General features: G+C 49.8%; 2 protein-coding genes across 3 annotated transcripts in view; one reads left to right on the top strand and one right to left on the bottom strand.

Annotated features, from left to right (window-relative positions):
- Mllt3 (MLLT3 super elongation complex subunit) overlaps positions 1-14,086 on the top strand; it is a 290,749-nt gene that overhangs the window by 184,715 nt on the left and 91,948 nt on the right. The window lies entirely within an intron of this gene.
- Positions 7,284-13,182, bottom strand: LOC128096371 (uncharacterized). The gene is given in 5 exon segments (XM_052715856.1): positions 7,284-8,538; positions 8,541-8,612; positions 8,615-8,703; positions 8,705-8,741; positions 8,744-13,182. Coding segments are annotated over 5 exon segments (4,521 nt in total). The 5' UTR covers positions 11,856-13,182; the 3' UTR covers positions 7,284-7,327.

Genomic DNA, 14,086 nt, shown 5'->3' on the forward strand with positions numbered 1-14,086 from the left:
GAGGCCTGGTCTACAGAGCAAGTTCCAGGACAGGCACCAAAGCTACAGGGAAACCCTGTCTCAAAACAAAAACAAAAACAAAAAACCCAGCCAAAGTTAGAGGTCTTACCTTTCATTGTTTCAGAACTCATTAGAAGTATATTCTGTACCTTTGTATTTACTTTCCACTTTGGCTGTCTACTTCCTAAAATTATCATTATTGACTTAAGAGTATGATGATAGTTATGTCAAGAATAAAAGAACTGCTTTTGCATGAATTTGAGATTTTATCTTCTGGTTCTGACTGTAAGAATTATGATTGCTAATTTTGAGTCATAAGGAAGTCTTGTGTGTGACAAGAGTTTGAGATCTCTGGCTTGCTACACTGCTCTTATCTAAACCCTTGGCTTCTGCATCTTAAACTAGTCAGAGGTACTTTATGGGTACCTATGAATGCTGGGTGATGGTTTAATAAGCCAAGACCAGCTATTTGGAAAGATTTATATTTTAGTATGGGTCATATTAGGTGTAGATTTTAAAAAATATTTCATCTCTTGTCAGTGTTTTTTCTGTCTGTCCTCTCGTTATAGGGAATTTCAGGGCCTTTGATAGCATGAAATGATGAAATATCAAATACTTACTAATGGAAAGATTACATAATGTACAGAGGTCCAGTCTGCAGAACCGTCCAGTCCAGTAGAGTATGACTTAAATGAAGGTTTAATGAAAATGTAGCTGACCCAATGAATTTCAACTCTTGGTGAGTCAAGGTAGGGAATTTTGAGCTGGTAATGAAAACAGAACACCCTCTCCTCACGGTGTCCATGGCATCTTTAGCAAATGATAAACAACTGTTCCCACTGACTCCACCCTACAAACCAGGTCAAGAACCACGACATAGCTGGGTGATCACAGCTCAACCTTAACTGGTCCTCGTCCCACCTTGTGCAGGGGACAGTTTTGCAGACATTTACAGTAGTACAATTAAGATTCCTTGGGAATAGGTGGGTTTGATATTAAACAAAACTGTCCTGTCTGGGAAAGTTTAGACAAAAATTGTCTAAAAATATGAAGGTTTTCTTCAGGGCTAGGGAGATGGTAAAGAGCTTGCCATGCACTCACATAAAATGCTGGGCACAGCAGCAGCATGTCCTTGTAACCCCAGAACTGGGGAGGTGCAAACAGGAGGACCCTTGGGTATTGTTGGTGTCACTGTTCTAGCTAAATTGGTGACTCCAGGTTCAGGTAGAGACTTTGTTTCAGAAACTAAGGTGGGAGTTACTGAAGAAGGCAACTGATGCTGACCTCTTGTCTACACACATCACCACCACCGTCACCATCACTGTCACCACAACCAGAAACGTTCTTATCTGGGTTTGATTAGATGGCTCTGGGTGAAAGTGCTTGCTGACAAGACTGAACTGAGATCTTCCATCTCTAGATCCCACGTGGTGGAAGGAGAGCTGATTCCTGAAAGTTGTCCTTTGACCCCTGAGTGTGAGTGCATACAATTAATAATTGAAAAACAAACAAACATAGTAGCACACCTTTCTTCAAAATAGGAACTTAATTTTGAGTAGTTATGTCTTTCAGAGTGTTAGTCTGGCCGCTTTCTGCCAGTCTGCTTCTTGATATTCAGCTTAGAGTAACCACGTTCCCACATTCATAGGTACCCATAAAGGTCTGGCTTAAGTGCAAGGATATTGTCTTTAGGGTAAGACCATTGTGACAACTAGGGGTTTCACGTGGCAGGGGACATGAAACCAGACTTACTCTTTGAAAGATTATAGCTCCAGACCCACAAGACATTAAATAAAGTATTGTTTGCTAGAGGGAGTGTCACACAAAATATTGTGATTTATTTTTGTAGTTTGTTTGTTTGTTGAGACAGGGTCCTGGAACCTGCTATGTAGAACAGGTTGTCCTCAAATTCACAGAGATCTGCCTGCCTCTGCCTCCTGAGTGTAGAGATTAAAGGTATATTCTACCACAGCCTGCTATTTATTTTTTTAAAGTAAGATGAATTACAGTGGAATTTTTCTCTTTGATACTTTAAACTCTGAATACTTAGGCAGAGTGACCATCACTGAACCTTTCAGGTCACTATCAATATGTTCCCAGGCTAAGAAGCAACTGCTCAGGGGTCCTGGGGCTCAGGCTAGGACCTGTTCTTGTTGAATCTTTTTCTTTATGCCCTTCTGGGTTTTCTTTCCTAGATTTCTCTTTTAACACTTGACAAGGAAAGTTTGCTTTCTGTTGCCCACCCCTCAGCCAGGGCCTTGTCTCTTTAGTTCCTCTCCCCTCTTCCACATTCTTTCCAGGAAACATCTTAACTGAATTCTGTTGTTTCCTTTTCATTCATGTTCAAGCAGAACATTGTGATTTATATACATACTCCCAAGTTTACCTTCAGTCCTTCTTTTATTTAATTAAAAGGACCAATAATTCTATCTTTGTTCTGATTTATATTTCCTTAAGTGCAAATCCATTCAGGTCAAAGGTATATGTGCCTCTGTACTGAAAAACAGCACAGGAAGTAACTGTCTCAGACATACGGGGCTGAATGTTCTACTTCACTACACAGCCTTGACAGGTAATAAAACCTGCATGAATTGCTGACATGCATAGTTGCTTTCTCTCCGTTGGTTTCCTGCACACCTATCCTCATTTCTTCTGATTCAGTGAATGTAGGAAAGGAAAGACTCAAAACCAATCTTTTAGTCAAAGTCTGGTGTTGGTCTTTAGGCACATTACTAGTTTCTGTCAGTCTGTTGGCCGAGAGTGACAGAAACAGGACATTGCAAAATCTCCTGGGATGTAGTCATTGTGAGGATGGGTTGAGCCAATGTGTGAGAAGTGGTTAGCCCAGCGACTACCTGTCCTCACTTTTATTGTTTAATACATTTAGATCTTAGGTGAGTCAGTGCTTATTCTTATAGTTTAGAATGAGTAAGTTATGCAGTTTCTTAGCAGAATAGACACTTTCACACAATGGGCCAAGCCTTCCAGTATACAGATGAGTAAAGGAAGGCATCAGGACTAAGATGAGCAGTCCCCCAGAGAGTGCTAGTCAAGGTTTTCCTTCACTGACCATGAGTCTGCAGCAGCACAGTGCAGTGCTCATTTTCTTTTAGAAATGCATAAAAGAATATGACGTGTTAAGGCCGATCCCCAGGGCCACTGTCTGCAGCTTTAGGGCCAATAGAGCAGTCTTACGTGAGTCCCTAGGGATAAACTGCCAGATCAGAGCAGCTCACCTGCCAGCAGGAGCCTTTGTTCTGTTTACTTCTGATGGACTCATATCTCTGTGTCCTCAGGGTCTCTGTATTTCTCCTGCCACTTAAATTACAGTTTAGGTAGAGAAAATAACTTTCCCCAGTGTTTTTTTCATACTGAATTTTTATTCTTTAAGAATTTCACATGTGTATACAATGTATGTTGATCATCATATTCACCTCTAGCTCCTCTTAATGCTACCCTGTAGCAACTTTGTGTCATTTTTTTCCTTAATAACCCATTTGTGCTGCCCATACACTATTCATTGGTGGAGGAGCAGCCACTGGCCACACCCCTAAAGAAAACTGACTCTTCCTCCTTAGAAGCCTTCAAATATCAATAGCTCCTTAGCTAGGGTTGGGGACCCATGACCCTCTTCCCTTTCCCCCCTCCAATGGAATGGTAACTGGCTTGGTCTTGTGTAAGTCCTGGGCAGTAACCAGTGGTTATGAGTTTGTGGGCACACTGGTCCTGTCATGTCCAGAAGACACTGTTTCACTCTGGTCTTCCCAATCCTGGGTCTTACGGTCTTTCCATTGTCTTCCTCCTTGGCCTTTGGGCTCTGGGGTAGGGTGATATGTGATATAGAAGTCCCATTTGTGACTGAGCACTCCACTGTGCAATTCATCCAGTTGTGAGTTTCCGCATCCACCACCCTCGGCCGCACCAATATGCTTACAAACTTTCTTAAGCCACCATCAGCCCATCTTCAGGGAGACTGGTGAAGATTTCATTCTCTATAATGTAGAGATAAGCATAATTGGGGGAATCTCTTAATTAAAAAAGAAGTGAGCACCAAGGATCAGTATGACTTTAGAAGTAGTGTTCATTCCCTGGCCTTAACCATCATTTGAAAAAGCCAGTGAGTAACTTCATAATCAGCCAGATTTTTGAAGTAGGGCTGTACATGAGTCTTGGGTTGATGGTGATTCTCTGAGTGATTCAGTGTTTCCTCCCTGGAGTAGGAGGATAGCGTGGCAGTGGTTAGCAATACAGTTTGTGCTAATCACTCTCTGGATACTTGTCGCAGCTTGGTCTCCTTATAGTTACAATCACTCCCCATCATGCACACGCAATGCAAAATGTGGGAATTAAGAGTAGTAGAGAATATTTATAGGACAGGGAGGACAGGCGTGAATGGTGCATGATGCTTTTCATGCTTCAGATAGGTTGCATCCCCTCCTGGGTTGTTGTTGTTGTTTTCCATCATAGGTGGACGTTCTCTGAATAACAGTCCTTTCTGGACTCTGAACATCAGGTTTGAGAGAAGGCCCTTCCTTGGTGGTGTTCTGCTGTTTTTGTTACCTCTTGCCATCCTTCCTCCCTCCTCCCAACCGAGTAGGAAGCCGAGTTTTCCAAGGTCTTTTTTTTTTTTTTTTTTTTTTTAACAAAAGAAGCAGAGTTCGCCTTGTTGAGGGAGTATGAATACTTTTCCTTGAAAAATATCTTTATGGGCAAAACTTAGCAGCAGACTCTGGGTATGAACGAACATTGGGTTACTCTTGTTTCTGTCAAACCTCACCCTTGTTCAGTTTTCAGTGAGTGGTAACTTCTCATCCTTACAGAGGACTCACGGGGCATCTCAGTTTCTGAGGAAGAATAATTCCTGCCCTCTAGTTCAGACTACATTGGAGTGCTTTTAGGAGAAAAGGCTGTGGGACTTTAAGACATTTCCTTTTAATGGGGAACCACCCACCCCTCATCTTACCCAGACACGTTCCAAGAGCCCCCAGAGACCAAAGGTCACCAGACAACAGTACCTTCTATTTTGTAAATCTGATCTTTTGTCTAAATTGCTAAAGTGAAAATACAGTTTTGTTTCTGTAACTAATCCTACCAAGTAGAACTGAGTTTTCCCAATAAGCCAAGTGAAAGTTACCACACACATCCTTGAATTTATATTACAATTTTGGAGTCCTCTTCTGAAGCAGAGGCTATGTTTTAGTTGAGAGGAAACGGATGAGGACTCCACATCCCATCTGAATTTTGTTCGCTGTGTGTGATAGAGGATGCACGCTCACTTGACATTCTTCTTTCTAGAAGCAAACCGCACTGCATCTTCTCATGTTAAGAATGCCTAGGTTTCAGTGATCAGTCTAATTTGTCTAAGGAAGTCCTGCTTTGCCTAGAAGGTGGATCTTTTGATTCTTGTTGGGAGAGTATGCCACACTTAAAGGGTCTGTTTAGTATGTTTATGGGTTCTTAGAGAAAAGGCAAATAGAGTGAATTTCATTAGACTTAAGGACCCTTCTTAGCCTCTACTGTAAATTCTCTTCCCATGGCCTTTAGCTCAGTGTACATAGACTGAGGCTTGGACACTCCCAAATACCATTACTTATTTACTTTATATTTAAATACTCTTGACAGTATCCACAGGTTTTAGAAAAGTCGCAAGCTCAGTATATTGCTCCATTGTCCTGAGTACTCTAGGATCTGTTTCCTGAAAACAAGGACACTCACTGATGCCACACACACAGATAAAGTTAGGAATTAGAATCATTGCACTACCAAACCTTCGCCCTCAGGTCCCTTTCAATTTCTCAAGTAGGTCCAGTGATGTCTTTAATTTCATAGTAGAAGAATCCAGTGTGGAGTCAATACATAGCATTTCGTTGTCGTGTCTTAGCTTCCATCCACTGGGAGTACTTTGTTTCCTCTCCCTTGACCTTTTCTAGGACTTCAGGCCAGCTATTGAGTAGATGAGGTAGCCTGGGCTCATGTGATGCTTCGTGATGACTAGGATCATGTGTGCGTCTTTGGTTGGCCATCATGACCTGGCTGTAGGCTCTTTTCTTGTACATTACACAAATTCTGTTTTTTGTTGTACCCTTGACATTGATGTTGACTGCAGTTGGTTCAGTGTGTGTTGTCTGTCACATTGCTTTATTTCTTCTTGTATTGCTCCACTGGGAAGCATTTTGAGAAAACACAAATATTCCACTATTTCTCAAACTTGAGTTTATTCTTATTTTCATTATCTCATCACAGACGGTAGGTAGATATCTTTTCAATGGATTATAACCCACTATGATAAACATTTATTTTCATTGAAAGACCCCCGTAGGTAGTCTTCCCTCTGGAGAGACCCTCGCCCAGAGATCACACCGAGACCACAAGTCAGATGCAAACAGCAAGAGGCTTTATTCCGGAACACGGGTACCCGGGGCGACACAGTCCCTCCAGAGGCTGAAGAGACTGGCGCGCCGACGGGCTGGAGTGGAGGGTTTTTATAGGGTTGGGCAGCGGAAGGGCGGGTACAGAAGCAGGAAGCATAGTTTACAGGGTTCTGATTGGACGATTCGTATGAGGCCATGTTTTACAGGGTTCTGATTGGACGACTCATATGAGGCCATGGTTTACAGGATTCTGATTGGACGATTCATATGAGGCCAGGTTCAAACTCAGGACAGCTCGTGGTTTTTCCCCGAGCTCGACACGCCTGCTGACTTGGCTCCCATCCAGGGTACAAACTGTCCCTCCGACCCTCCAGTTCCCTGTTCTGGGGCCAGGTGGCCGACCGCAGACACCCCGCTCGTTCCTGCGCCCATGTCCTCCAACTGAACCCTCCCCCGTACTCCTCAGGCCCTGCTCAAAATGGCGTCAGGCCAAGCAAGCATGCTGGGGCCCCTCAGCACCACCCCAGAAGAGTCCCGGGGTCCCGGCCTGCACCTCCCTGCAGGGCTCCCCAGTCCTCAGGCCGCGCCACCCCCACAGGGTCCCCGAGTCCCCAAGCTGCGCCACCCCGGGGGTACCCGGGTCCCAGTTTGCACCGCCCGGAGGGTCCCCGGCCCTTGGCCTGCTCCATCCTGCAGGGCCCCGGGCGCCCGGGTCGCGGCCCGCACCACCCTCGCCGGCGGCGGCACCGGGCGCTGGCGCCGGGCAGCGGCGCCAATCGGGCTCGAGGACACGGCGGGCCCGGGCTGGGAGCCTGCGGTCTCTGCCCGCCGCGCTACGACGCGGGGCCCGGGCGCGCGGGCCGCTGCGGGGCGCGCATGGCAGGCGCGGGCGGCTGGTGCGGGGACGGAGATGCGGCCTGGCCTGTGCTGCCCGCGGCTCCGCTCCTGGCGGCCTTTCATTCCCCCATTTTCTTATCTCGGGAATGGAATCCTCCATTCATGGGGAAGAATAGGGATGTGGCTAGCTGCTCCTGATAAGCCTTGGCCAGGGGCTTCCAGATCTCCCTCTGCACCAGTTGGAGGGCTTGAAGATGTGCCTCTAAAGTAGGGGTGGTGGCAAAAGATGAAATATCAGGATGGAGAAAGTTTACAACAGGAGGTGGGGCCCCATACATGCTCTCAAAAGGGGTTAGGCCGTGTGGGCCAGGAGTATTTCGGGCTCGGTAGAGAGCCAAGGGAAGTAGGAGCACCCAATCTCTAGTGCCAGTTGCAAGCGTTAATTTGGTTAAAGTCTCCTTGATTGTTCTATTAGCTCGTTCTACCTGTCCTGAGCTCTGGGGGCAGTATGCACAATGGAGTTTCCAATCAACCCCCAATAGTTTGGCCACCTTCTGACTTACCTGAGAGACGAAGGCAGGCCCGTTATCCGACCCCAATATTTGAGGCATCCCATACCCCTTGTTTAGATGAACCTTTCCTGCGTTGACTTGAGCACAGGCTGGGCAGGTAGAAGTTACCTGCTGGAGTACCTGATCCTGGTTCAGCAGCACTGCCCAGGTGTTTTCTCTGTCCAATAGGGTCTTCATCTCGTTTTTGCTCAAATGGGTCAATGCATGGAGGAATCTCAGCATGTATCGGGTATGGGAGGTTGGCATGACCATCCGGTCCCCTAGTATATATGCTTGTCTTCCTTGTTCCCAGTCCGCCCCCATTTTCTTTCTGTGGTTCTTGTATGGGATTTCCTTACCCGCGGACGTCAGCAGGCCTCTCCGTCTGTAGATTTCCCCGTGGACATGCGCAGTGGCGAAGGCATATCTGCTGTCAGTATAAACTATGAGCTTCTTACCTTCTGCCATCCGGAGAGCTTGGGTGAGCGCAATCAGTTCTGCACGCTGGGCCGATGTCCCGGGCGGGAGTGACGATGCCCATACCACTTCCGATTCGGTGGTTATAGCTGCCCCGGCTCTGCGTTCCCCCTCCTCCAGGAAACTGCTCCCATCTGTGTACCAGACAGCGTCTGGATCCTTCAGATCAGGGCGGGTGCCGGCTAGAATCTGGAGGCAGTCATGCTCCTCGGAGGGGCTAGGCAGTGGCAGCAAGGTAGCAGGGTTAAGGGAAACTGTCGGCCCAAAATTTACCCGGTCTGAGTCCAGTAGTAAGGCCTGATCATTCTGGCGTTAGAAAGCCATCTGTCCGGTGGTTGTCGGACCAAGGCCTCCACTGCATGGGAGGCCAGCACAGAGTCAGCTTCCCGGCATCCTTGAGTAATATGGCAATGGCTGCCACCATGCGGAGGCATGATGGCCATCCTGTAGCCACCGGGTCCAATTTTGGACAAGTACACTACAGGTCTCCTCCAATGTCCCAGTCTTGCACCAGTACCCCTTTGGCAAAACCTGAGTTCTCATCCACAAACAGCTCAAAGGGCTTGGTTAGATCTGGCAGACCCAGAGCCGGGGCCTCGAGTAAGGCCTTCTTGATCTGTTGGAACACTTTCTGATGCTTCTCCTCCCATTGGAACATGGCCCCTGGTTTAGTGAGGGGGTACAATGGGGCTGCCAGTTCGGTAAAGCCAGGAATCCAAAGGCGGCAGTACCCAGCCGTACCCAGGAGCTCTCGAACTTGGCGGGGGTTCCAAGGAGGGGGGATGGAGATTATCGTCTCCTTCCTTGCTCTTGTTAACCATCTTTGCCCCCCGCTCAGGGTGTAGCCCAGGTAGGTAACCTTGTCTCGGCATACTTGAGCCTTTTTGGCTGAGGCTCTATAGCCCTTTTGTCCGAGTCTGGCCAATAAGGCTCGAGTGCCCTCCAGGCACTCGGTTCGACTCCTGGCCGCCAGGAGTAGATCATCCACATACTGGAGCAGAGTCAGGGTTGGGTGTTCGACCCGGAATCCGGCCAGATCTGCATGTAGGGCCTCATCAAAGAGGGTTGGGCTATTTTTGAAGCCCTGAGGGAGCCGGGTCCAGGTTAACTGTCCCGAGAGCCCTTTTTCTGGGTCCCTCCATTCAAAAGCGAATAGCATTTGACTTTGAGGGTGCAGTCTCAAACAAAAGAAGGCATCCTTCAGGTCTAGCACAGTGTACCAGACGTGGGTCGGTGGGAGGGTGCTCAGAAGGTTATAGGGGTTGGGCACCGTGGGGTGTATGTCCTCCACCCGCTTATTGACCTCTCTCAAGTCCTGGACCGGCCTGTAGTCCCCTGTCCCCGGTTTCTTAACAGGCAAGAGAGGGGTGTTCCAAGGGGACTGGCAGGGCTTTAGCACCCCTTGGTCTAGGAGCCTTCGAATATGGGGCTTGATCCCCTCATGAGCTTCCCGTGACATTGGGTATTGTCTAATTGAAACGGGAGTTGCGGAGGCCTTTAGTGAGATCACCAGCGGTGGCTGATCGTGTGCCAGCCCCAAGCCCCCAGTCTCTGCCCAGGCCTGAGGAAACTCTCTCAGCCAGTTCTGTAGTTCCTCAGGAGATTTCTCCGGGGGTTCTGGTTCAAACAAACGGTATTCTTCTTCTAAACTGAGGGCAAGGATTTGTAGAGAGTCTCCTTTAGGACCCGTGACCCTCGGTCCCTTCTCATCAAAATAGATTTGTGCCTTCAATTTGGTTAATAGGTCCCGTCCTAACAGCGGATGGGGGCATTCAGGTATGTGCAGAAAGGAGTGAGTTACTTGCCCTGATGCCAGTTGGACTTTTCTCTCGGCAGTCCAGTAATACCTCTTGTTTCCAGTTGCCCCCTGCACCAGTGCAGAATGCCGGCTAAGAGGCACTCCGGCATGGGTTAGGACTGAATGTTCGGCACCAGTATCAACCAGGAAGGTCACGGGCTGCCCCCCGATCTTGAGGGTTATCCTAGGCTCAGGGGGGGGCTCCTGGCCTCGACTCCCCTAGTCTTCCAGACTAAGGAGGTCTACAGTCTTGGGCTTGGGCCGGCGGGGTCCTTGTAGCTTCTTGGGGCACTCTCGGGCCCAGTGTCCCTTCTCCTTGCAGTAAGCACATTGATCTTTATCAAGGGGTGGCCTCCTTCGCTCTCCCGACCTATCTCCCTCTCTCCGCTGTCCCTGAGACACAACGGCGGCCAAAACCTTTTTTATCTCCCTATGCTGTTTCTTGTCCCTTTCCTCTTGTTTCTGCCATCTCCTTTCCTCACGCTCCTCAGGAGTTTCTCTCTTATTGAACACTTTCTCTGCTTCCTTCAATAAGTCTGGCAAACCTAGCGCCTGTAAGCCTTCCAGCCGCTGCAATTTGGTTCTGATATCTGAGCTAGACTGATAGATAAATGATAGGATGACACCTGGTGCTTGCCCTGGGTCTTCTGGATCATACGGAGTGTACATCCTATAAGCCTCCTTCAGCCTCTCTAAAAATGCAGCGGGTGTTTCTTCCTTTCCCTGTATCACATTCCTTACCTGAGCCAAATTGGTAGGCCTTCTGGCGGCCGCTCGGAGACCCGCTAAGAGCAACTGGCGATAGAGACGTAGATGCTCCCTACCTTCAGGTGTATTGAAGTCCCAGTCTGGGCGGGTCAAGGGAAAAACTGCATCGATGATATTTGGGAGTTGGGTTGGCCTCCCATCGTCGCCCAGAACCTGCTTCCGGGCCTCCAGGAAAACTCTCTGCTTCTCCTCTACTGTTAAGAGGGTCTGCAGGAGCTGCTGACAGTCGTCCCAAGTCGGCCTGTGAGTCACTAGGATGGACTCAATTAGGCCGGTTAAGGCAACAGGATCCCTGGAGAAAGGGGGATTATGTTGTTTCCAGTTATAGAGGTCTGAGGCTGAAAAGGGCCAGTACTGCAACTGGCGATTCGGCCCCTCTCTGAGCGGGAAGGCCCTGGACTCAATAGGGGGGCCATCCCGGCGGCCGCGGAGGCGGCCGGCAATGGGGGACGGGGCTGCGTCCTCTTCTTCAGCCCCGTGGGTCCTGCGAGTCGAGGTGACTTCCGGATCTGCCACGGGCACGGCCGGGGACGCCGCCACCGGGGCGGCGGCTGGGGCCGCTTTGGCCGGCTCTCCAGGTGGTCCGGCTCGATATGGTGGTGGGTCCTCCGTCAGGAGATCTATAAGGGGAGTATTGGGGTCTGGGGGAAGGACTGGAGGCTTAGGAGTCTCCTTGTGAGGGAGCACGGGGTAAAGGGAGGAGTCTGGGTTGGGGGGCGCAGAAGGCCCAGAGACTGGAGGGGGCTGCGGAAGGAAAGGCTTAACCCATGGAAATGGGTTCTCGACCAGTGATCTCCAGATGGTGATATATGGGACCTGGTCGGGATGCCCATAAGGGCTAGGGGCGAAAACCTTACCCTCCACCTGCGAAATAAGAGAGAGGTTAAAAGATCCCTCTCGCGGCCAGCCGACATTCATCATGACCCATTCGGCCTCGCAGAAGGTGATCCATTTCTTCTTCCTGACAATGACACCTTCATTGTTTCCTCGGGCCTTAACATCGGACCAGTGGTCCTTGGTTAGGCTCAATGGGGTGGCGACAGCCTGTCCCATGGTGGTCTCCAAATAAAGAAGGGTTAAACACACAACGAGAAACAAACAGACAAGACAGACCACAGAATTTTTCGCTGCGCGGCTCCGGCGTAAAACCGAAAGCAAAAACTCAGATGGGGACGCGGAGTGTTTGAATTCTCCGTCCCCTGCCAGTACCACGTATCCTTCTGATGCGTGGGTGGCCCCGAAAAACCGTGCCCCAGAGGGGACTTCCCGTGCCCCAGAGGGGACTTCCCGTGCCCCAGAGGGGACTTTCCGTGCCCCAGAGGGGACTTTCCGTGCCCCAGAGGGGACTTCAGATACCCGTGGAACGTCTTCCAGGGTTTCGGTGGGCGAAGTCCGAGCTCGTCAGCTCCTTCAGCCCCCACCGACTCAGACCTGACTTAGGACGTCCGACGAAAACGAAAGACAAGTAAACAGACTGAGACAATACAGACAGACGGCCGGCCAGCTTACCTCCTGACAGTGGGTCGGTGGTCCCGAGGCGGGGGTCTCAAATCCCGGACGAGCCCCCAAATGAAAGACCCCCGTAGGTAGTCTTCCCTCTGGAGAGACCCTCGCCCAGAGATCACACCGAGACCACAAGTCAGATGCAAACAGCAAGAGGCTTTATTCCGGAACACGGGTACCCGGGGCGACACAGTCCCTCCAGAGGCTGAAGAGACTGGCGCGCCGACGGGCTGGAGTGGAGGGTTTTTATAGGGTTGGGCAGCGGAAGGGCGGGTACAGAAGCAGGAAGCATAGTTTACAGGGTTCTGATTGGACGATTCGTATGAGGCCATGTTTTACAGGGTTCTGATTGGACGACTCATATGAGGCCATGGTTTACAGGATTCTGATTGGACGATTCATATGAGGCCAGGTTCAAACTCAGGACAGCTCGTGGTTTTTCCCCGAGCTCGACACGCCTGCTGACTTGGCTCCCATCCAGGGTACAAACTGTCCCTCCGACCCTCCAGTTCCCTGTTCTGGGGCCAGGTGGCCGACCGCAGACACCCCGCTCGTTCCTGCGCCCATGTCCTCCAACTGAACCCTCCCCCGTACTCCTCAGGCCCTGCTCAAAATGGCGTCAGGCCAAGCAAGCATGCTGGGGCCCCTCAGCACCACCCCAGAAGAGTCCCGGGGTCCCGGCCTGCACCTCCCTGCAGGGCTCCCCAGTCCTCAGGCCGCGCCACCCCCACAGGGTCCCCGAGTCCCCAAGCTGCGCCACCCCGGGGGTACCCGGGTCCCAGTTTGCACCGCCCGGAGGGTCCCCGGCCCTTGGCCTGCTCCATCCTGCAGGGCCCCGGGCGCCCGGGTCGCGGCCCGCACCACCCTCGCCGGCGGCGGCACCGGGCGCTGGCGCCGGGCAGCGGCGCCAATCGGGCTCGAGGACACGGCGGGCCCGGGCTGGGAGCCTGCGGTCTCTGCCCGCCGCGCTACGACGCGGGGCCCGGGCGCGCGGGCCGCTGCGGGGCGCGCATGGCAGGCGCGGGCGGCTGGTGCGGGGACGGAGATGCGGCCTGGCCTGTGCTGCCCGCGGCTCCGCTCCTGGCGGCCTTTCATCATATTTAAGTTGCTTTTATTCACTAGTCTTTAGGAGCTCTTTAAGTTCTGTAGCTAGTCAGGTTTATATACTTTATACTTAGTTTATACTTTCTACTTAATTGCTACAAAAAGATGTTCTAGCTTTGGCCCTATATTCAGCCATTTCCCCAGTGAAGGAGTAGCCATCATCTACTACCCAGAAGCCCTTTCTCCCATTGCTGTTTCTCCATCCCTTGCTGTCTACTTTGTTAGTCTCTATGTAATGGCTTTGGGAATTGAATCATTCAAGAATAAGGAGAGTACTGTTTGTTTTGATTTAATGACTTGTGTTAGCTCTGTGTGGATGGGGACTATGACTTATCTGATAAGACATTCCCTAGAGTCTACTACATATAAATGCTCAATAAGTTATAGATTCATTCAAAGACAAATACTTGTTATGCACCTATTAGGGGTCAGTCATTATTCTAGACACTGGAATAAAGCCATCAATCAATAAGAAAGCCACATAAAAGTAATAGTGGACATGACATGGATCAAATTTAGAAAAATAAAAGCAGTTAATTCACGTGTTTATAGGAGTTCTGTGAATGTTAATAGCTCATTGAGAATGATGAAAATACTTCCATAAAACGGCAATTTCAGTTAATTCACATTCATGTGTGCTCCAGGATGAAAGATTTGAATTCACATTTTCTTTCTTG

Source organism: Peromyscus californicus, unplaced genomic scaffold (assembly GCF_007827085.1).
Source record: "Peromyscus californicus insignis strain IS unplaced genomic scaffold, ASM782708v3 Scaffold_5__1_contigs__length_169319896, whole genome shotgun sequence".
NCBI classification, from domain to species: Eukaryota; Metazoa; Chordata; class Mammalia; order Rodentia; family Cricetidae; genus Peromyscus; species Peromyscus californicus.